The 17,314-nt window shown below is 47.0% G+C and overlaps 1 protein-coding gene across 1 annotated transcript in view; it reads right to left on the reverse strand.

Annotated features, from left to right (window-relative positions):
- Positions 1–1,703: 1,703 nt before the first annotated feature.
- Positions 1,704–17,314, reverse strand: part of Sfrp1 (secreted frizzled-related protein 1) — a 38,412-nt gene continuing 22,801 nt past the window's right edge. The window contains exon 3 of the mRNA NM_001276712.2: positions 1,704–4,976. Within this exon, the coding sequence (NP_001263641.2) occupies positions 4,654–4,976 (323 nt within the window). The 3' untranslated portion in view covers positions 1,704–4,653. The remainder of the gene's footprint in view (positions 4,977–17,314) is intronic.

The raw sequence follows: 17,314 nt of genomic DNA on the forward strand, positions 1-17,314 counted from the left end.
TCTTATCATGACTCTTATATGTTTACCGTATGTCATGGGCATCTGCCCCAGTGAAGAGAAGGCAAGCTAACATATACGAGACCCCATTACTCTCCTTCCTAATCAAGATTTCTGGGGGGAAGCCAGAAACTAGACAAAGGCATGCTATTTCCCATGACCACTTGACGTGCCAACAATAAAAAATGTTCCCCTTCGCTCTTATGAGCTCCACCAAATGACTGATCCATTTTTATTCCTCAGAAGCAGACGTAGATTTGTTGATATCTCTGGCTCCCGTATGGAAAAAAGGTGAAGCCAACTTAACTCGGACCCATCTCTTGCTGCCCTTTGATAGGGGCTCTGGATAGCACCTTGAAGAGTGGTACGTGCTATGCAGAGTGAGGTCAAGCAAGCTAGGTTACCAACATGCCTAAGCAGGCCCACGAACTCATGGCGCCGGGGATCCCGAATTCCCTGCTCCCCGAGAAACTGAAGTACATTTCTTCACACCTGTCTTCACGGTTGTGCTAATTTGTTAGAAAGAGAATAATCTGAAGCATCATGACATGGTATGCCTCGTGGCAGTATGGCTTCTGTAGGGGTGGGACCAAGCCTGAAGGAAATTCTCCCTTTAAACCACAGAACTTAAAGGAAGCGCCAATATCCTCCTTGGCCATCATACCTGTTGGTATTCTGTCTAAGCTCCACCCCCACAGCTACCTGGGAACAGCCGGTACGCTCCGCCCCACAGTTGCCTGGCAACAACCAGCTGTGCCTAACACTATAAAAGGGGGCTGCTTGTCCCCTCCTCTCTCTCTTGCTCTTTGTTCTCTACTCTTCCCGCTCTTCCCCTCTTCCCTGTCCCTTCTCTCTACCCCTCCTCCTTCCCTCCACGTGCTCATGGCCGGCCTCTCCTCTCCTCTCCTCTCCTCTTCTCTCATTAAACCTCTCCACGTGGAACCATGTTGGCTTGGTGTGCTTTGTCCGGGTTCGGGCCATGATTTAAACCCCAACATTGGTCCTAACATTGGTGGCAATACACTTCAGCGGAATAGGAGAGTGTGTGAAAACCCTCGTTTCTTGCCTTTTAAAAATGGTGTTGGTGTGCCTGGATGAAGTTTTGATGCCGTGGGCACATTTGGAGAAAAACTACTAGTTGTTCTGCTGTGGAGCTCACACTACAATGGAAGAGGCCCAATGCCAAAACAAACAGCCTGGGGTCAGCAAAATGTGTCTCTGTGGGTACAAAGGCGGGTCCAGCAGCAGAGAACTCAGCCTATGCAGCCGGGATGCCGAGACTGTGGCTTCTAATTCCAGCTGCACCAGTGACCCAAAGTCTTATGGGAAATCTCAGCCACGACACGTCGTATTCTTCCTCTGCAAAGTCCCCAAAGGGGGACCATAGCACCAAACTCAAGCCATCCATCTCTTAAGTTCTGGCTGGTAATATGAACGTGAACACTATAATGTACCAGTCAGGAGAGGGCATCTGGAACATGGAACAGAAATGTTTGGCAGAGCTGAAACCCACACAGACAGACAGACAGATAGACACTGGGCTAATACAGAGATGGGAAGGAGGGCAAGGGAATGCTCATGGTCCTTCCCAGGTCTCTTCCACCCCATCTCAACTTAAAGGCCATGGACTACGACCAGAAGACACCATTGAAACAACTCAAGGGAACATGCTGAGTGGGAGAGCGCAGGGAGTGGATGACAGGGAGTTGGGCCAATCACAACTCACACTGTTATTGATCGAGTGATTTTAGTGAATACACGGCAGGGAAAGCAATGAGAACAAAACACATCTGGGAATTACTATTAACATAAGTGATAACATCAAAACATCTGGTCAAATGTAGTTAAAAAAAAAAAACAACACGAACGAAATGGAATGTAAAACATCTTCACAGTATCCAAAGCTTTTGTATAAAAGGTTTAGGCTATAAAGTGGAGTCCTCACGGGGCAAGGGGGGCAGGGGCGCGGGGACTAGGGCCAACAGGGATTCCACATATGTGCTTAGGACCCGCAGTGCCAGGTCAGAGCAGTCAGCATGCCATTGTGAAGATGAAGCTTCAGGTTTGCTTCTGAAGCTCATCTTGAAACACTTCCAGCTATGAAGGTACAACAGAGCATCTGGTTACACGAAGGCTAACAAGAAAAACAGGTTCTAGCTTTGGGAACCGAGAGTTCTGTAATTTACACATTCACAGGAAGCCTGGACTCTGCCCCAGGGAGAACACAGTGCTAACCCACCAACCACGAGTTTTGAGTATTGCTACAGAATGTTTTTAAAGTAGAATATCTTTACAATTCGTGCCTCCGAGCCTATTTTCCAAGATAACTACTGGTAGTTTCCAAAAGTTTGGTTGGGGGGGTGGGGGGGGTTGGCTTTTCCTGACTCTCCAGAATGGCTATTTTAAAGCTCTTCTTTTCACTGGCAACGCTGGTCAGAGCACACATGGACCTCCACCATTGGAAACCAGGGGCAAAGCCAACGAGTCTGCACATTGGTTTGTTATACCTTTTGTTGTAATGGACAAAGGCTGCTGATCACGCAGCTTTGGGCCCTTAGCCTCCCTTTTTGTCTAGAACTGCTGATGTAGTAGAGACAAAACTGGTCTGTGTGCGTGTCTAAAATCCTCACAGGTCCACAATGGAACTCTAAAGCCGGGGATTCTGGAGTGGGAGGACAGTCGCTGGAGTTCACGTGATCAGTTGATTGTGAATCCTTTCTGAGAATGTTGCCTCCTACCTGAGGATTCCTAATCTGCCCAGCACAGGCTGTCACTTTTGTTCTGTGAAACTGCTACCATCCTCAGAAAAATTAATATAGGTGGTCCTCTGCCACTTGGAGAGGGCCCTGCCACATGGTGAACTTTGCCAAAATGAACAGACCCTCACTAGGCACTGACTAGTGGCTGGAGGCCCAAATCTACACTCATGAAAATTTGTCTTTCAGTTGGACAATGAAAAGGTAGACTATTTCAAATTACTAATTAAATCATATACAATTATCGGCAAATCATTTAAGATTCTTAATACCGTTATGATTAAGGTTGGTAGAATTCTTAAAAGTGTTAGGATAATAGAATTACTAGACATAAAGTTAATTAGCTCACTACCCCACTTAGATCGGTAACTAGGTTGGCATGGTAATTTTCAGGCCGGAGTCTTTCAGAAGTAACCAGAAGTTTTCTGCTTCTGTGCCAATCCAAGGCCACTAGATCACATGACTCTTCACAACCAATGCTGCCTCTGGATTGAGTAAGCCAAAGGGACAGCCACTGTGGCCCTTGAGATGTGGTGGGGAGTGAATAATCAGACTTTGGTGGAAGAAATTAGCTTTAAAAAAAAAGAAGAAGAAGAACTACTCGGACAACAGGAGTAAGGCTACCAAAGAGAACTGGAATATTTACATCACTTATTAAGCATACCAACTTTAAGAAATACCTTTGGGCACTTGGGGAAACTGCCGATGGTGCCTTTGAAACCATCTCCTCGGGTAGGGCTTAGCCTCAAAAGAACGTGAGTGGAGGCATACAAAAATAAAGGTGGAGGGCTCAGGCAGGCAGCAATTCCAATTTTGTTGGAATTATAGGCAATCGTGTTTAAGAAAAAGGGCTCTCCTTGCAGAAAAGCAGAGTCCGGGCAGCATTGTGGACACTTGTCTCCTTCCACTGACATGGCAGCTAGGCACAGCCATGATGCCACGCCCATCTCCTCCACAGCACATGCGCAGACAGACTTGCCTTCCACAGCATATGCGCAGTGTGCTTATTAAGAGGGCGCCTTGGGCAATCCGCGATGTTAGTCTTGGTTATCTTTGAAATGCTCAGTGTGGAGTTTTATCCAAGCCTCGGAAGATGTGTGGGGTTTTATCACTGTTTATGTCTCTGTTCTTTCGAAATGTGACAGACGGGATTACAATGTGAGGCCCTTCCACACAGGATTCCCCAGTCACCCTGACTCGTGACCTGCTTGACCGTCTACATTTGTTCTTTTCTTTCACTATTATTTTTGAAAACTAGTAACCATTGGCTTCTCAGTCTGAAACGCCTCATTCTCTTCATGCTCACGTTCCTCCTCATACAAAAGCAGATCCCTGCCATCCTGGTATCCCGATGAAATGTCCATTTGAGACCTACAGTTTCCAGCCCCTTGTGTGTGTGTGTGTGTGTGTGTGTGTGTGTGTGTGTGTGTGTGTGTGTGTGTGTGTGTTGAAGGTGACAATGGTCTTGTTTCTATCTAAGGCAGAAAGAGAGGGGTTGTAAAGGCTTTAGACTCCACAAGGAATTGGGAATGCTGTTCAGAACAACTTCAAGCTGAATGACTGTCCTCCTGCACTTCTTTACAATCCTTTTTTTTTTTTCCCCAAACTGGCAAACATTTTCTGTTTTGTGCCTGAGGCTCAGTGAAAGGATTCTGACTCTCCTTGTGCCTGCTGGCCCTGCTGCAGCCCTTAAAAAAAAAAAGCCTTCCTAATCTAAAGGGCCTTAGCTGGATTGGCTGTGGAGGGAAGGGAGAGGGATCGCTGTAGGAACAGAGCCAGGTGCGATGCAAAAGCCACAACTGTAATGGGAGAGAGCAACATGTGAACCCCAAGAGCCAGGGTCATTCACACGCCCCCACCCTCACCCCAAGCCACGCTCCCTCCCCAGTCCACCCCAGCGTCACTTAAAAACAGACTGGAAGGTGGGACACTCGTGGTTTTTCATTTTCTTCATGAAGTTTTTGAACTCCTTGTTTTTCTTGTCCCACTTGTGAATGGCTGTGAGCAAGTACTGGCTCTTCACCTTGCGCCCCATGATGAGGAAGTTGTGGCTGAGGTTGTCCAGCTGGTGGCAGGGACAGTCGGCGCCATTCTTTAGGAAAAGCACGAGCCGCTTCAGCTCCTTCTTCTTGATGGGCCCCAGCTTCAAGGGTTTCTTCTTCTTGGGGACAATCTTCTTGTCACCGTTTTCCTTTTTTACTTCTTTGATTTTCATTCTCAGCGCTAGGATGAGGAAGGGAGGCAGAGAGGGGAGGAGAAGGCAAGGAAGAGAAGGCATTAGGATAAAGTGCTTAACATTCAAGGACATCGCACCCCGTCCAACCTAAAAGGGAAACAGTGACAGCCAGTGTCTTCAGTTACCCAGGGTGCTATTGAGCTGCAAGCATCCCCAGGGATTGCTGCAGGGTACCAGGACCGGACTCAAGTCAATGTTAGATTCCAGCAATGTTGAGTGGGATGGTTCAGAATCGGAAAGCTAAATGGTCATGCTTTCTGTCCTGTGCAGAATACAGATGAGTGCGTGCCTGTGTGCCTGCATTCATGTTTGTGGGTGCATGGTGGGCGGAAGAGGAAGGTAGCTTGTGATGAGGGAAAGGGGAGAATAAGAGAGAACAATAGGAAGAGATAGGAGAAAAGTATGATACACATGCATGGAAATATCCTAATGAAGCCCATTCTTTTATATGCCAAAACAATATAAAAAGAGGAGAGGTCACATGATTCAACTTAATCTACAGAGCCTAACGTTATGAGACTTGTTTAAAGAATTGTTTAAAGAAAAAAATTATTCTAAATTTTTTTCACAAGAAATTAATGGTTTGGGTTTTATTTATTTCTTTTTTTTTTTTTTTTTTTTTTTTTTTACTTTTTCCAGACATGGTTTCTTTAAGTAGCCTTGGCTGTCCTGAACTAGCTCTGTAGACCAGGCTGACCTCCTCCCTCTGCCTCCTGAGTGCTAGGATTAAAGGCCTGTGTCACCATTACTCGGTGTGGCTTGTTTTTATAACACCCAAAACAAAACAGACAGAATCAGTGTGCGTATTCAGCAAGGGAGATCCAGAGAGCAGTTCAAACTGTATGCTAGGGTGCACTCAACATCCAGGTCCAACTTTAGGATGGGCAAAGTCAGAATTCCTCTGAGTCTATGTTCAGGAAAGTCTGACAGAGGGTACTGCCCACAGACGGCTGCCACTGAGGTCTTGTCTACCGAAAGGACCCTTGCAGAATTAAATTCTGCTCAGACTCCCTGGAAGCTGAGAGAAAGTTCTAGGAAACACAGTCAGGGGACGAATGCTCACCTCATCTAATATGGAATAAGAGTTATTTGTGTTCTCAGAACAGGAGAGAGGAAAAACCTACCCATCAACCCTCCTCCTCTTTGCTTTGTGTCCATGGATTCTGTGTAGGGGACAGAACACAGGATGCCACTCTATGCTAGGCAAGCACTCTACCACTGGACGTCCCCCAGCCCTGAATATTAGTTTGAGCCTATGCACAGCTCCTTTCGTGGTGGCTGTACAGGGCCCAGTGATTAAAGATGTTCATTAAACACACATTGTCATACTCCTTTAAAACCAGCCAACACCAGATATTAGAAATCGGGAAGGTACCAGATAAACATCTGTACATCCTCTGAATTCTTTTAACAGTTATCGAGCCCCTCACCCCCATTTTTTTAATAGCTCAAGACTTCCGCTGCATCCCTTGAAGAAAGCCTTTGTTTTGAACCACATTCTGTCACTAATAATTCTGAAAGTGTGGGGTCAACCTGTAGTTTTTTGTTTTTTGTTTTTTTAATTTCTCTAAAGGATGGTTTCTAGTAACTCCACGAAAAAAAAAGGACAATTACTTTCCCCATAGAAGAGATGAGAAAACTGACATCTGCCCAGTTGATTGTCTTGCTCATTTGTGAGTTTTAAATCCCAACCTGGGTGTATTAATCAACTGTCCATTGTGCTAACGAGTACCTGAGCTAAATCAGCTGAGACAGAAGAAAGGTTTGTACATTTTGGGGAAGCTACAGTTTTCAACGACCCATCGATACTGTCCCATGGGCCTGTGGCAAGACAGCGCATCACAGCAAAACCACGTGACAGGAAAAAGCAACTAATCCCTTGACAGCTAGAAAGCAAAACAAAACGATGACAACATGCCAATAATAACTCATTTCTACTAGGCCCCACCTTCTGAATGTTCCACCAGCTCCCAGAGTGCCACGGACTGGGGACAGAGGCACATAGGCCTCAGGGGGCTATAACCAAACCACAGCACCATTACTAACTGCCCACTTCCAATCATAGGGCTGTGCCTGCCACCTTTGTGGCTTCGAGATCCTTTTATAATGAGCCCAAAACTTAAGAGTGCTCATTAATTGGATCAAGAAAATAAGGGACTCAGATGGGCTCCTAAATGGCACAAGAGGCTTTCTGGCTAAAAGAGACCATGGGTCTCGAGAATTTACTACTGACCGTTCTGTTGGTTATAAGGCCAACCCTCGGCCGCCCTACAAGTAAAAAGGAAGGGTAAAGAGTCTTGAGGGTCAATCTTCAATGACTAAAGTCTACATTGCTTTCTTTCTCTGATAAACGAACATCCAGAATTTGAGGGCTACATAACTCCTGGCCTGAGAAGAGTCTCATGCCAGGGCTGGTAGGAAGGTTCACAGTTGACCTCCTAGCTCTTCTGGAGTTCCCAGCACTCAGTAAGGTGAGCCATAGCTTCTAGGTGAATTCGAAGTACCAACACTCCCACCCCGGGGGTCATTGCCCACTGCCTTAGATCTGTTTGAGTCTCACACCCATGATGAACAGAACAATTGGAAGCCAGCAGCCGGGTATGCAATGAGCGCACAGCAGAGACTATCCCTCCAAGGCCTGCCTCACCCCAGACAGGCCCAAACTGGCCCACAACCTACTTCAACTCCCACTGTTGGCTTACAGACCTTGAACCTGGGAGTTCACTTGAGAAAAAAAATTTTTTTTCACTTGTTCCAGTGAAAAACTTGCTGAATGAGAGACGTTCTTGGAGGGGTTGAGTGAAGAGAACAGCCAGAACAGACTCACTGCCTGGGCCAAAGCCAAGCCAATCTCATCTCTGCCCCTTTCTGCCAAATGGAGCCATTGAGAATGGAAAAAAAAAAAAGACACCACCCAACATTTCCTATTGTTTTCATCCTAGTGCCCTTCCAAGACCTGAGTTGAAAGCTTAGTCCTTAGTGGAGCTGTTAGTAGAATGTGGGTGAGAAGTCTTTAGGTCACTGATATGCACCTTTTGAGAGGGACAGTAAGACCCTATACCTTCTTCCCATCTTTGGGACTTTTCTGGCCATGAAGGAAGTGGCTTTAGACCAACATGTGTTCTACCCATAATGCACTGCCTCTACTAAGGCAACAGACCAACCGATCATGCACCAGCCTCTCCTACATAAGTTGGCTCTCTGGAGTATTTGCTGTATCAGGAAACTAACCTCATTACTTATTAAAGAAAGGTTGCAAAGTATTACACAGCAGCCAGGCAGGAAGAACAATGGCGGCCCTACACAGGGCATCGCTAGCCCAGGTAGTTAGATGATTCCCAAGCCCAGTGTGTAGAACTAAACTACACTTTAGAAGTGGCCAAGTACCACTTAGATCACCACAAGAGACTAGTGCACAAACCAGCAAATGACAGGGGACCTTCTTTTCTGCAGTGAAATGTGTCATCACTTACTAAAGACCCAGTAAGCACTGAGCTCTCAAGGGAAGCACAGACCAGGCACTCCATCTACTACAAAGGTCATCAACCTGTAGGTTGTGACAGCCATGGGGGGGAGGGGGAGGGGGGGAGGGATCACATATCAGATATCCTATATATTAGACATTTACATCGCGGTTCATAACAGTGGCAAGGTTGCAGTTATGGCCAGGGATCACCACAACATGAAGGACTGTCGCAGTGTTAGGAAGGTTGAGAACCACTGCTCCACTAACTCCTGCTTGCTAATCACAATGACAGTTAAGCAGCCATTTTGAGTGTTTTATTACAATCAAGAAGAACCTGGGCTGCACGACAACAGCACAAGGCTGCAGTTCATCGTCGGAAGAGAAGCAATCAGGATTCGAACCTGCAGCCAAGCCCACAGACCCCCGTGCCCTCTCACCAGCCATTATTAAGTTTAAAACGCTATTGCTTCAGTGGAAACTATTTCTTGATTGTGCTGCTTTTAATCACAACTTAAAAAAAAAAAAAGCTCCTTTGTCATGACCATGTAAAGGAATTTAGTTTACATAGGTGGGGGAGCAGCGAAGGGAGGGGGGATTGATGGAAATGTGGTACGCATTAGGCTCTCTAGTTCTTGGCTATTTGGCTCACTCTTTTTCAAGGTGGAGAAAGTAAAGAAGAGAGCACATATGGCCAGAATTGCTAACATCTTTCCACCTTCCCAGAGTTTGCTTTCGGCATGCAGATTACCAGCAGTGTTTGATAGGCAATTATCCACCCAAAGTTAATTTCTTCTCATCCCTAAATACCTGGGCAAACTCCACCACCACCATGCCATACCCATGGCACGAAGGCAGAAGTGGGGAAGGGCCCAGAGTAGCCAGGTCTCGATCACCATTGCCCTCCAGTTCCAAGGTGCTTCCTGCCAGGGCTCTGGGAAACTCAACCATGGATGAGTTTGCAGTGCAAATGGTGGTAGCTTTAAAGATGCAGGGGGCAGCAGCTACAGGACACAAAAGTGTATGGGCTTAAAGCCTGGCTGCTTGGGTCTCTTTGGCTCTCCCGTAAACTACACAGCACAGTGTAGTTGCTGGCATGGCTTAAGTCACTTCCAGCATTCGGCTCACCTGCCGGGTTAGGTTAACACTACATTTTAACTAACTAACCTTTGGGCTCCAGATTTCCGCCACCATAAAACGAAAGAAGGAAAAAACCGGGCAATCTTTTTTTCCTCCTTAGCAACAATGTAACAACCCCCCCCCCAGGGTAAAGTTTTACTCTTATCTATGCATTACTGCCAGCCAACAATTCAGACCCTCCGAAACTCTGAAAAAACTCCAAACTTGAGGTTGCAATTTGTACTGTTTGAGTCTTTCTCGGAAATTTTAAAACAAACCATCTCTTAGGTCTGTGTACATCTGAGCACATTTCAGTAGACCATGAAAGCTTCATTCCACTCTCAGTCACTCAAACCATGTTTTCTGCACATAAATTACACTTTCTTGACAGCCTCCCACAAGGCTCAGCCATAGTTCTGAGGCCAAAATGAGAATCAGAGAAGTCCTAACACTCATCCCAAGCCTGCACTTCCTTCCAAATCATCTCTTCCCCTTGACCTCCTGGTCTCCTAAAGGTGTCTGTCCTTCTTCCAGCCATGGCCAGCTATAGCCACTGGACGAAAGCCAACCAACAGTCAAGGACCATGCCGGTAAACAGCCAATAATCTGGTATTGCTGTGGGATTCTAAGAGGGGAAAGAAGAACCCAGGAAAGTAGGGGTGAGTGGGGCTGAGGGGAAAACACGCTTGAAGCACAACTGATTACAGGTAAGGGGTACAGCGAAGGGTAAAATACAGAGAACAAAAGAAAATGGAGAATCCCAAAGAAGCACCTTTCCTGGGGTGCGGCGAGAGAAGAGTTATTAGAGAAGTGTCAGAGGTAAAGATTAAAAATGAACAAAACAGCCCTGGCAGCTGTTTCAAATGGAGGAGACGCCTCCCATCCCATGCTCTGAAGAATGTGTCTACTGCCGACTTCCTGGTGATGCAGGTCACTGATGGCCTGTACGGGGCCAGGATCTGAGCCAGTGGAGGTTACTCCAGAGAGCTGACGGCCAAAGGACAAGGGAGACCAAAGCATTCCCTGCAGACAGGCTCTGAATTCCTGGAATGTCTGAAAAGAGTAACAACCACTGAGGACCACTAGCCAAACACACTAGAGGAAGCACACGGCGCTCTGCTTCCTCCCCAAGTGAACCGAAAATTGGGTGGCTCAGTGGTTAAGACCACTCACTGCTCCTGCACAGGGCCTAGGTTTGATTCCCAATGATCCATAACTACAATTCTAGGGGATCCAGCATCCCCTGGGGACCTCTGTGGGTACTAGGCACGCACACATACATGCATGCACACATACATGCATGCATACATACATACATGCATACATATGCATAAAATAAAATAAACTTTAAAAAAATTAAAGACAAACCAAACCCATGCAAGGAAATGGTAAAGACAAGAATTCGTCAAGAGCATTCTAGACAACAGAAAGCATAGGAAGGTCAGATTTGGCTTGACAGAGAAGACAAGCTGAAAATAGCCGCTTACAAAGAAAGATGGCTCCTGCTAGCGAGAGCAAGCTGGTTCCCATAGCCAGGGACACAGATACTAAGGGGCTGGGCCACAGGACACAGCTATGAATTCAAGTGGGTAACCTTGCCACCTACCAGAGCAGCAGCCAAGGGGTTTATTCTAGATGTCGGCCTTGCATCAGAGGAAAGGGGTGGAGTGCTGGAGATGTCACCGCAGTAGGTGACAGACTGTGTGGTGATAAGTGGGACCCTCAGATCTTGGAACACGGAATTTCCAGACTGGTGAGATGGCTCAGCAGGCAAAGGTGCTCACTGCCAACTCTAATAACTTGAGTTCACTCCCTGGATTCCAAATCATGAAAAGGAAGAACTCCCACGAGTTGTCCTCTGACCTCCACATATACTCAAATATATATATATATATATATATATATATATATATATATATATATACATACATACATGCATACATGCATACATGCATACATGCATACATACATGCATACATGCATACATGAAATGTGATTTTAAAAAAACATTTAAAAGAACACTGATTTCCATTTCCAAGTCAAAGGGTTAATAGTCTCTCTCTGCCTCTGCCTCTGCCTCTGCCTCTGCCCCCTGCCCCTTGAAAAATCTAGTAGCTCAAAAGAACAGACCATGTTTTGTTTCGTCTTCCCTCCTGAAAAGTCTCAATGAGGCCCACCAAATTGCAGACTTACTATACAAAGAGCTCTCAACTCCAAACTTCTAAAACTCAAGTGTGCAAGGAATTGACGGGATTTTGAGGTAAGTGAATGGTAGAGACCGAATGTTAAAAAGCGAACGGAAGAAAGGATTTCGGAGATGACAGAGAACGTAGGAAAGCATGAGTAATCTCCAAAGCGTGAGAATAATATGTATGTTACTACGTCACATAACAAGAACAGAACACTGTCAAAGGGAAAGTTCACAAAACAGGACTGTGCGCAATACATGTGTTTTAAGACAGGCTTAGAGACATTTCCTGAAATCATAAACAAAGTGACAGAGAGGGGGGAGAAAGGAAAAAAGATAAAAATAGACTTATCAAGCTAAGAGCCTCTACATCCACATAAAGGGGATTACAGAAAACACAACAAAGTGGGGGACATCAAGGAAATAATGCAAGTCAGTTTTTTTTCAGAGGAGGGACATAAACGCTCAGGTCACACAGTTCCCAGCTCAAAGAATTATGATATTTAGAAACATAAGGAGTGAAAAAAAAAAAAGAAAAGAAAACCGACATTTTTAAATACACAGAGAAGACTATATCCATGTAAGCCAAAGGATCCAGCATTGGGATGGTAATGGATCCTGAAACACCAGCCCTAAAGGCTGTAGGACAGTGAAGGAAAGCCTTTAAAATCCCCAAATACGGTCCTGAGCCAAACCACCAGTCAGCCCTTGCCAACGGGATATAAAGGGTTAAATAGTAATGCGAGTCTTTCATGAGGACCTTTTTGTGTGTGTGTGTGAAGAACTTAATGAAAAAAGTGTAAGATTCAGGAAAATGAAGAGCTACCATATCAAGAAACGCCAAAAAGCAGGCTTAAAGGGGCTTCTCGGTAACACCGGACTCAGCCATATGGTTTCAGTCCACCCAGACTGAAGCGAGAGGCAAGGAAGAGTTCTGGAGACAGACTGATGTACCACTAACAGGAAGTAACAAAGAAAGGAAAGTGAGGCGATCCCCATCTCCAAGGGGATCCAATGGAGGAATAAAGGAAAGGAGACCCAGCAGCGGTGGTACACTTTATTGCTAGGTTGCAAATCATGCCTGCAGAGCGCCAAGAAATTAAACTGCATACACATGAAGCCAAGAGCGCTGTGTGGCCGCATTAGGGAAGACGAGTTGAAGAGACTGTCTTCCACTTTAATTGCAGAAACGTCAATAAATACCCAGCACCAGGAGACAAAGAGGCCCCGTACTTGCCACAGTTGGCTGACAGCCTCCAGAAAGTGCTGCAAGGGAAACCGGTCACTTCTGGTTTGTGACCTTGGAGTGGGAGGGCATGGGGGAGAGGGCAGCACTTTTGATTCTTCAACTGTGTTTTGAAGCACAAAAACGCATGCATTTTGGGGAGCCTATGGCCTCGTGCAGAACGGGAATGAGCCACGCAATGCGAACTGGTAAAGGAATCAATCGGGAGACTGACTATACGTCTCTGATTTAAATGGAGCGGCTTTCACCGGGGCTCCTTGAGTAAAAACTTGGCTTTTCAATCGGTTTGTTTTCTTTCTTTCTCTTTCTGTGGCCACCGATTCGTTGTCTTGTCTTTTAAGCGGGGAAGGAGAGGCAACCCACGGGTCTCATCATCCCTCACCATTCCCAGATGAGAAATCCACTAGGTCAGAGTGGGTTCTGTTTACTTAGAACTGGAGCTCAACTTCTCCTGAGTAAGTTATGGAGCGCCCCTGCCCAGAGCTGCAGTGGCTCCAGAGCAAGAATGGGTGGATGGGGACCACTGACTCAACATCTGCCACACTCTCTCCAAGAGCACAAATGAGTGCACTAGGAGAGCTTTGTTGTTTCCAAACAGATGACCTAGGGAGCAGGAACGAGCTGGTTCTGGAAGCTGACAACCCGCTCCGCTATCGCCGAGGAGACGGCTAACCAACGGTTTAGGAAAATGGTTACGGATGGGCAACCCCATGCAGCAGCCACACCCACAGCTTACACAGCTCCTCTGGATCTCCCTGGTAAAACACTGCATTCTGATAGCAATGCTTCACTCAGCTATGAAAACTGGAGTCAGCTTTCTGCCCCCTCTTCTCAGTCCATAAATCTCCCGAGGCTTGAGGCAAGAAACACCTTCCCGGGACACAGCAATGCAAGTGAGATCTGGTAGCAGGCGGAGCGAGGGTTTTTGGTGGTAAGAGCTGAAGGTACCTTCCCAATTGCAGCAGAGGGCCTGGACAACATGGAGGCAGGTTTTGAGACACAGGGTCCCAAATGTGTCCTACTAACAAAGACCTCCCAATGGCAGCTGGACAGAGTTCAGTGTTCACACCAGGAGCCAGGATGTAACTTTGTTGATTGGTTAGCAAAGAAAAGAGCTGGTACTACTCAGTCGCAGTAACTCAGACTCTATTCCCTGACCACAGACCTACACACTACATACTTCTAGGCATTTCTTGGAATACTGCAGGACAGACAGACGGACAGACGGACGGACAGACAAAGATCGAAGGACCTGCCTACCGACAAAGAACAACAGGTGATTGGTTTGGAATCAATTATTTAATTGAAGCTATCCTGTTTTCGGGACCTCAGACAATCTAGAATTTAGGGAGCTGACTACAGAAAAGAAGTTTGCCCCACTAAACACACACACACTCACACACACTCACACACACACACACACACACACACACACACATAGGGGGCACACACGCACGAATACACTCATGTACACATGCACGCACACCTGCAGTTTCAGAGTCCGCCATGTGGAATCCCATTGCTAACTGTCAGACTCCACGGACGTCACTGCTCCCTCACTAACTTAGGCTGCTGCAGCAATCTGGAACAAAGTCGTGAATGCTATGATGTTTTATCTCAGAAGCATGGCTCTGGCACCAGAAAATTTGAACCCCTAAGTAGAACCAAGATATCTGGTGCTTTCTCCCCCCGGAACCAGCATACCCACCCCCCTCTCCCTACCGCTCAGGAGGCTGAGAAGTTTCACTTAGAGTCAATCATTAGGATCGACTGAATCTTGGCCCCAATCCAGGCAAACATGCCAAAGTAAATAGCTGTTCCCACCGTGAGGTCACTGAACCTCCAGCCCTCTCCAGCCTTCGAGCTCACAGGGACAGCGGTCATAATGTCTCACAGGCTCTTGGAGGAAAAAGGTGAAGGAAAAAGATGAAGGGTAGAGAATGGGATTCGGAGCCCATGAGCTGGATAAGCCACAAGCTCTCGGCAGGGATGGTGAACGTAGGTCTCAACCCTGAACATTCACTCAGAAGGCACCTCAAGGTGGAGACTTCTAAGACACCCTCTCTCCACCCTGTCCCATGCCTCCTCCCCCAGTTTCTGATTCAGCAGCCATAGGTTAGGACCCAATAACTCTCACTCCCGGTAAGTTCCAGAAAACTGCTGCCACTGCTGGACTTGCGTTAGCTTGAGAAACACCCAAGGGGTTTGCAGTAAGGATTGCTTGGGTGTCTAGCAGCATCGATAGTCAGTGAAGTCCTTAGGGCCTCTGTCCCTAAGCAGTGACACTCGAAAAGCCAGAAAACAAAGATTTTTCCAGCACCGGACAGTGTACTCTGGAAGAAAACGGGCCCACACCCAGAGTTAGCAGACCTCAGTGGACCCCACCAGCAGCTTCTCCTACGAACACGTGTGCAGCACTTCACGTCTCTGGCTCTCGGTAAACACTTGCAGAAGGAGGGAGGGAGACAGTTGGGTGTTCCAGGCCCGCAGTCTAAATCTAAATCTTCCACTTTCCCCTTCGCTGTCTTGGAAACCCAGTACTGAATCCCAGGCCACCCAAGATGTAAACACTCCAGATACCCCAGGGGGCCCTCACTGCTCACATTGCCCAAGGATGTTGCCTGCGTTCACCCCAACCCAACCCCCAAGACTGACAAACAACAGGCTAAGAGTATGACCTCAGTCCAAACTCAAGCACGACCCCAGAGCAGGACCCCAATGCACACTCCAAGCACGGTGACTAGCAGGCCTTCATGTCATCCCATTAAAAGATGGCTCAGGACAGGTATTATATTATTCTCTGAAGAAGCCATGAATCCAGTGCCCCTGAGCACTGGTAGCCACAGACACACTCTGGCTTTCTACCCTCTATTTGCACACTGAGTCATGTAGAGGTAGCATACATGCTTTTCCTATTTAAGTCCCCCCTCCCAAAAGAAAAATCATTTGGTTCTAGGAAACTCTCAGGCAGCCAGGTCCCGGCCTCCCTCCCATCCCCCATGGCCCTCAACGCCTGAACCTTGGACAGACACAGCTTTGCATGATAACGACCCTTAAGAATGTCTTACCTACCCTCCTGCCCTCTGCAAGTTCACACAAACTCTGCTTGGCAACTACTGCCCAGGTTCGGTCACAAGAGTGGTCACTTCAGCATTTCTTGGGCACAAAACTAAATAAAAGCACAGCCATCGCCCCAAAGCTCCCAGCCTCACTCCTGAGACTGATTCTTTACCCAGACACATTCTTTCGCTCATCTCTGTACATGCGTTCCCTCCGGCCCCTAACTTCCTGAAGGAGACGCTCGGCTGCAGATAGGTTTCTAGATAACACACATCAGAATAGGCAACTCACATGTCCCGGTCCCAACCAGACAATAGTGGAGCTCAAATCTGAACCCAGGAAGTCAAGCTCACAAAACAGACGTAATATCCAGGATTCCCGTGTCCTGGATAGTTTTCTTGTCTACAATATAGAATGCTGCTCTCCAAGCCAGATCTCATTCAAGTCTCACTGGCCCCTCTTCCTTCCAAGGGCATCATATACATCAAAGGATTTAGAGGATACGGTCCCTCTTACTCCTCGATGCAAACTTGTACTAAGAAGACCAAGAACAAAGATGATACCCAAATCCTTCATTTAAGCCATCATTCATTCTGTCCCCATACCCACACCCACCTCGCCATGCTATACTCTGTCCATGTACATTGGAACTGTTTTCAGCCCTTCTAAGGGTTTGTGCCTACATCAGGGAAATTCTGCCAGTGCCTAGGGTCCATCTGAGCCCAGGCCTTCGAAAAACAACTTGCCATCCATGAGACCACAGCTCTACACAGTCTGTGGGGAGGAGCTTAGTAAGAAGCGGACAGAGCACACGTGGCTCTCTTTAACCCAATCTAGAGGCCCACAGGGTATGAATACAGATCCAGGGACACGACAGTGAACACCCAATAGGAATGCTGGTCTCTCTCTCTCCAAGGAGACATTAGTCCTGACCTGATATGGGTTAAGTTGAAGCCAAGAGTATAAATGTTAATCAGAGTTGGTGCCTGGCCTATCTCAAGGCTGGCCTCATCTCCATCCCCAAAGTTTATCATCATGCTCCAGCTGTTTCTAAGCTGGCCTTCACCCAGGGGAGCAACAGATGTCAGCCTGGAGCTGAGGATCCTGGTTCCTGCCTTGCAGTCCTCTTAGTCCGTCTTCTTATCGGTACAAAGAGCAGAGGAGAAGCTGTAGGAACCCGGGGAAGCAGGTAGGCTAGAGCACTGCTTAGCACGGGTTCTTGCCTTTCACACGACCCACAATCTCTCTC

Source organism: Rattus norvegicus, chromosome 16 (genome assembly GCF_036323735.1).
Source record: "Rattus norvegicus strain BN/NHsdMcwi chromosome 16, GRCr8, whole genome shotgun sequence".
NCBI classification, from domain to species: domain Eukaryota; kingdom Metazoa; phylum Chordata; class Mammalia; order Rodentia; family Muridae; genus Rattus; species Rattus norvegicus.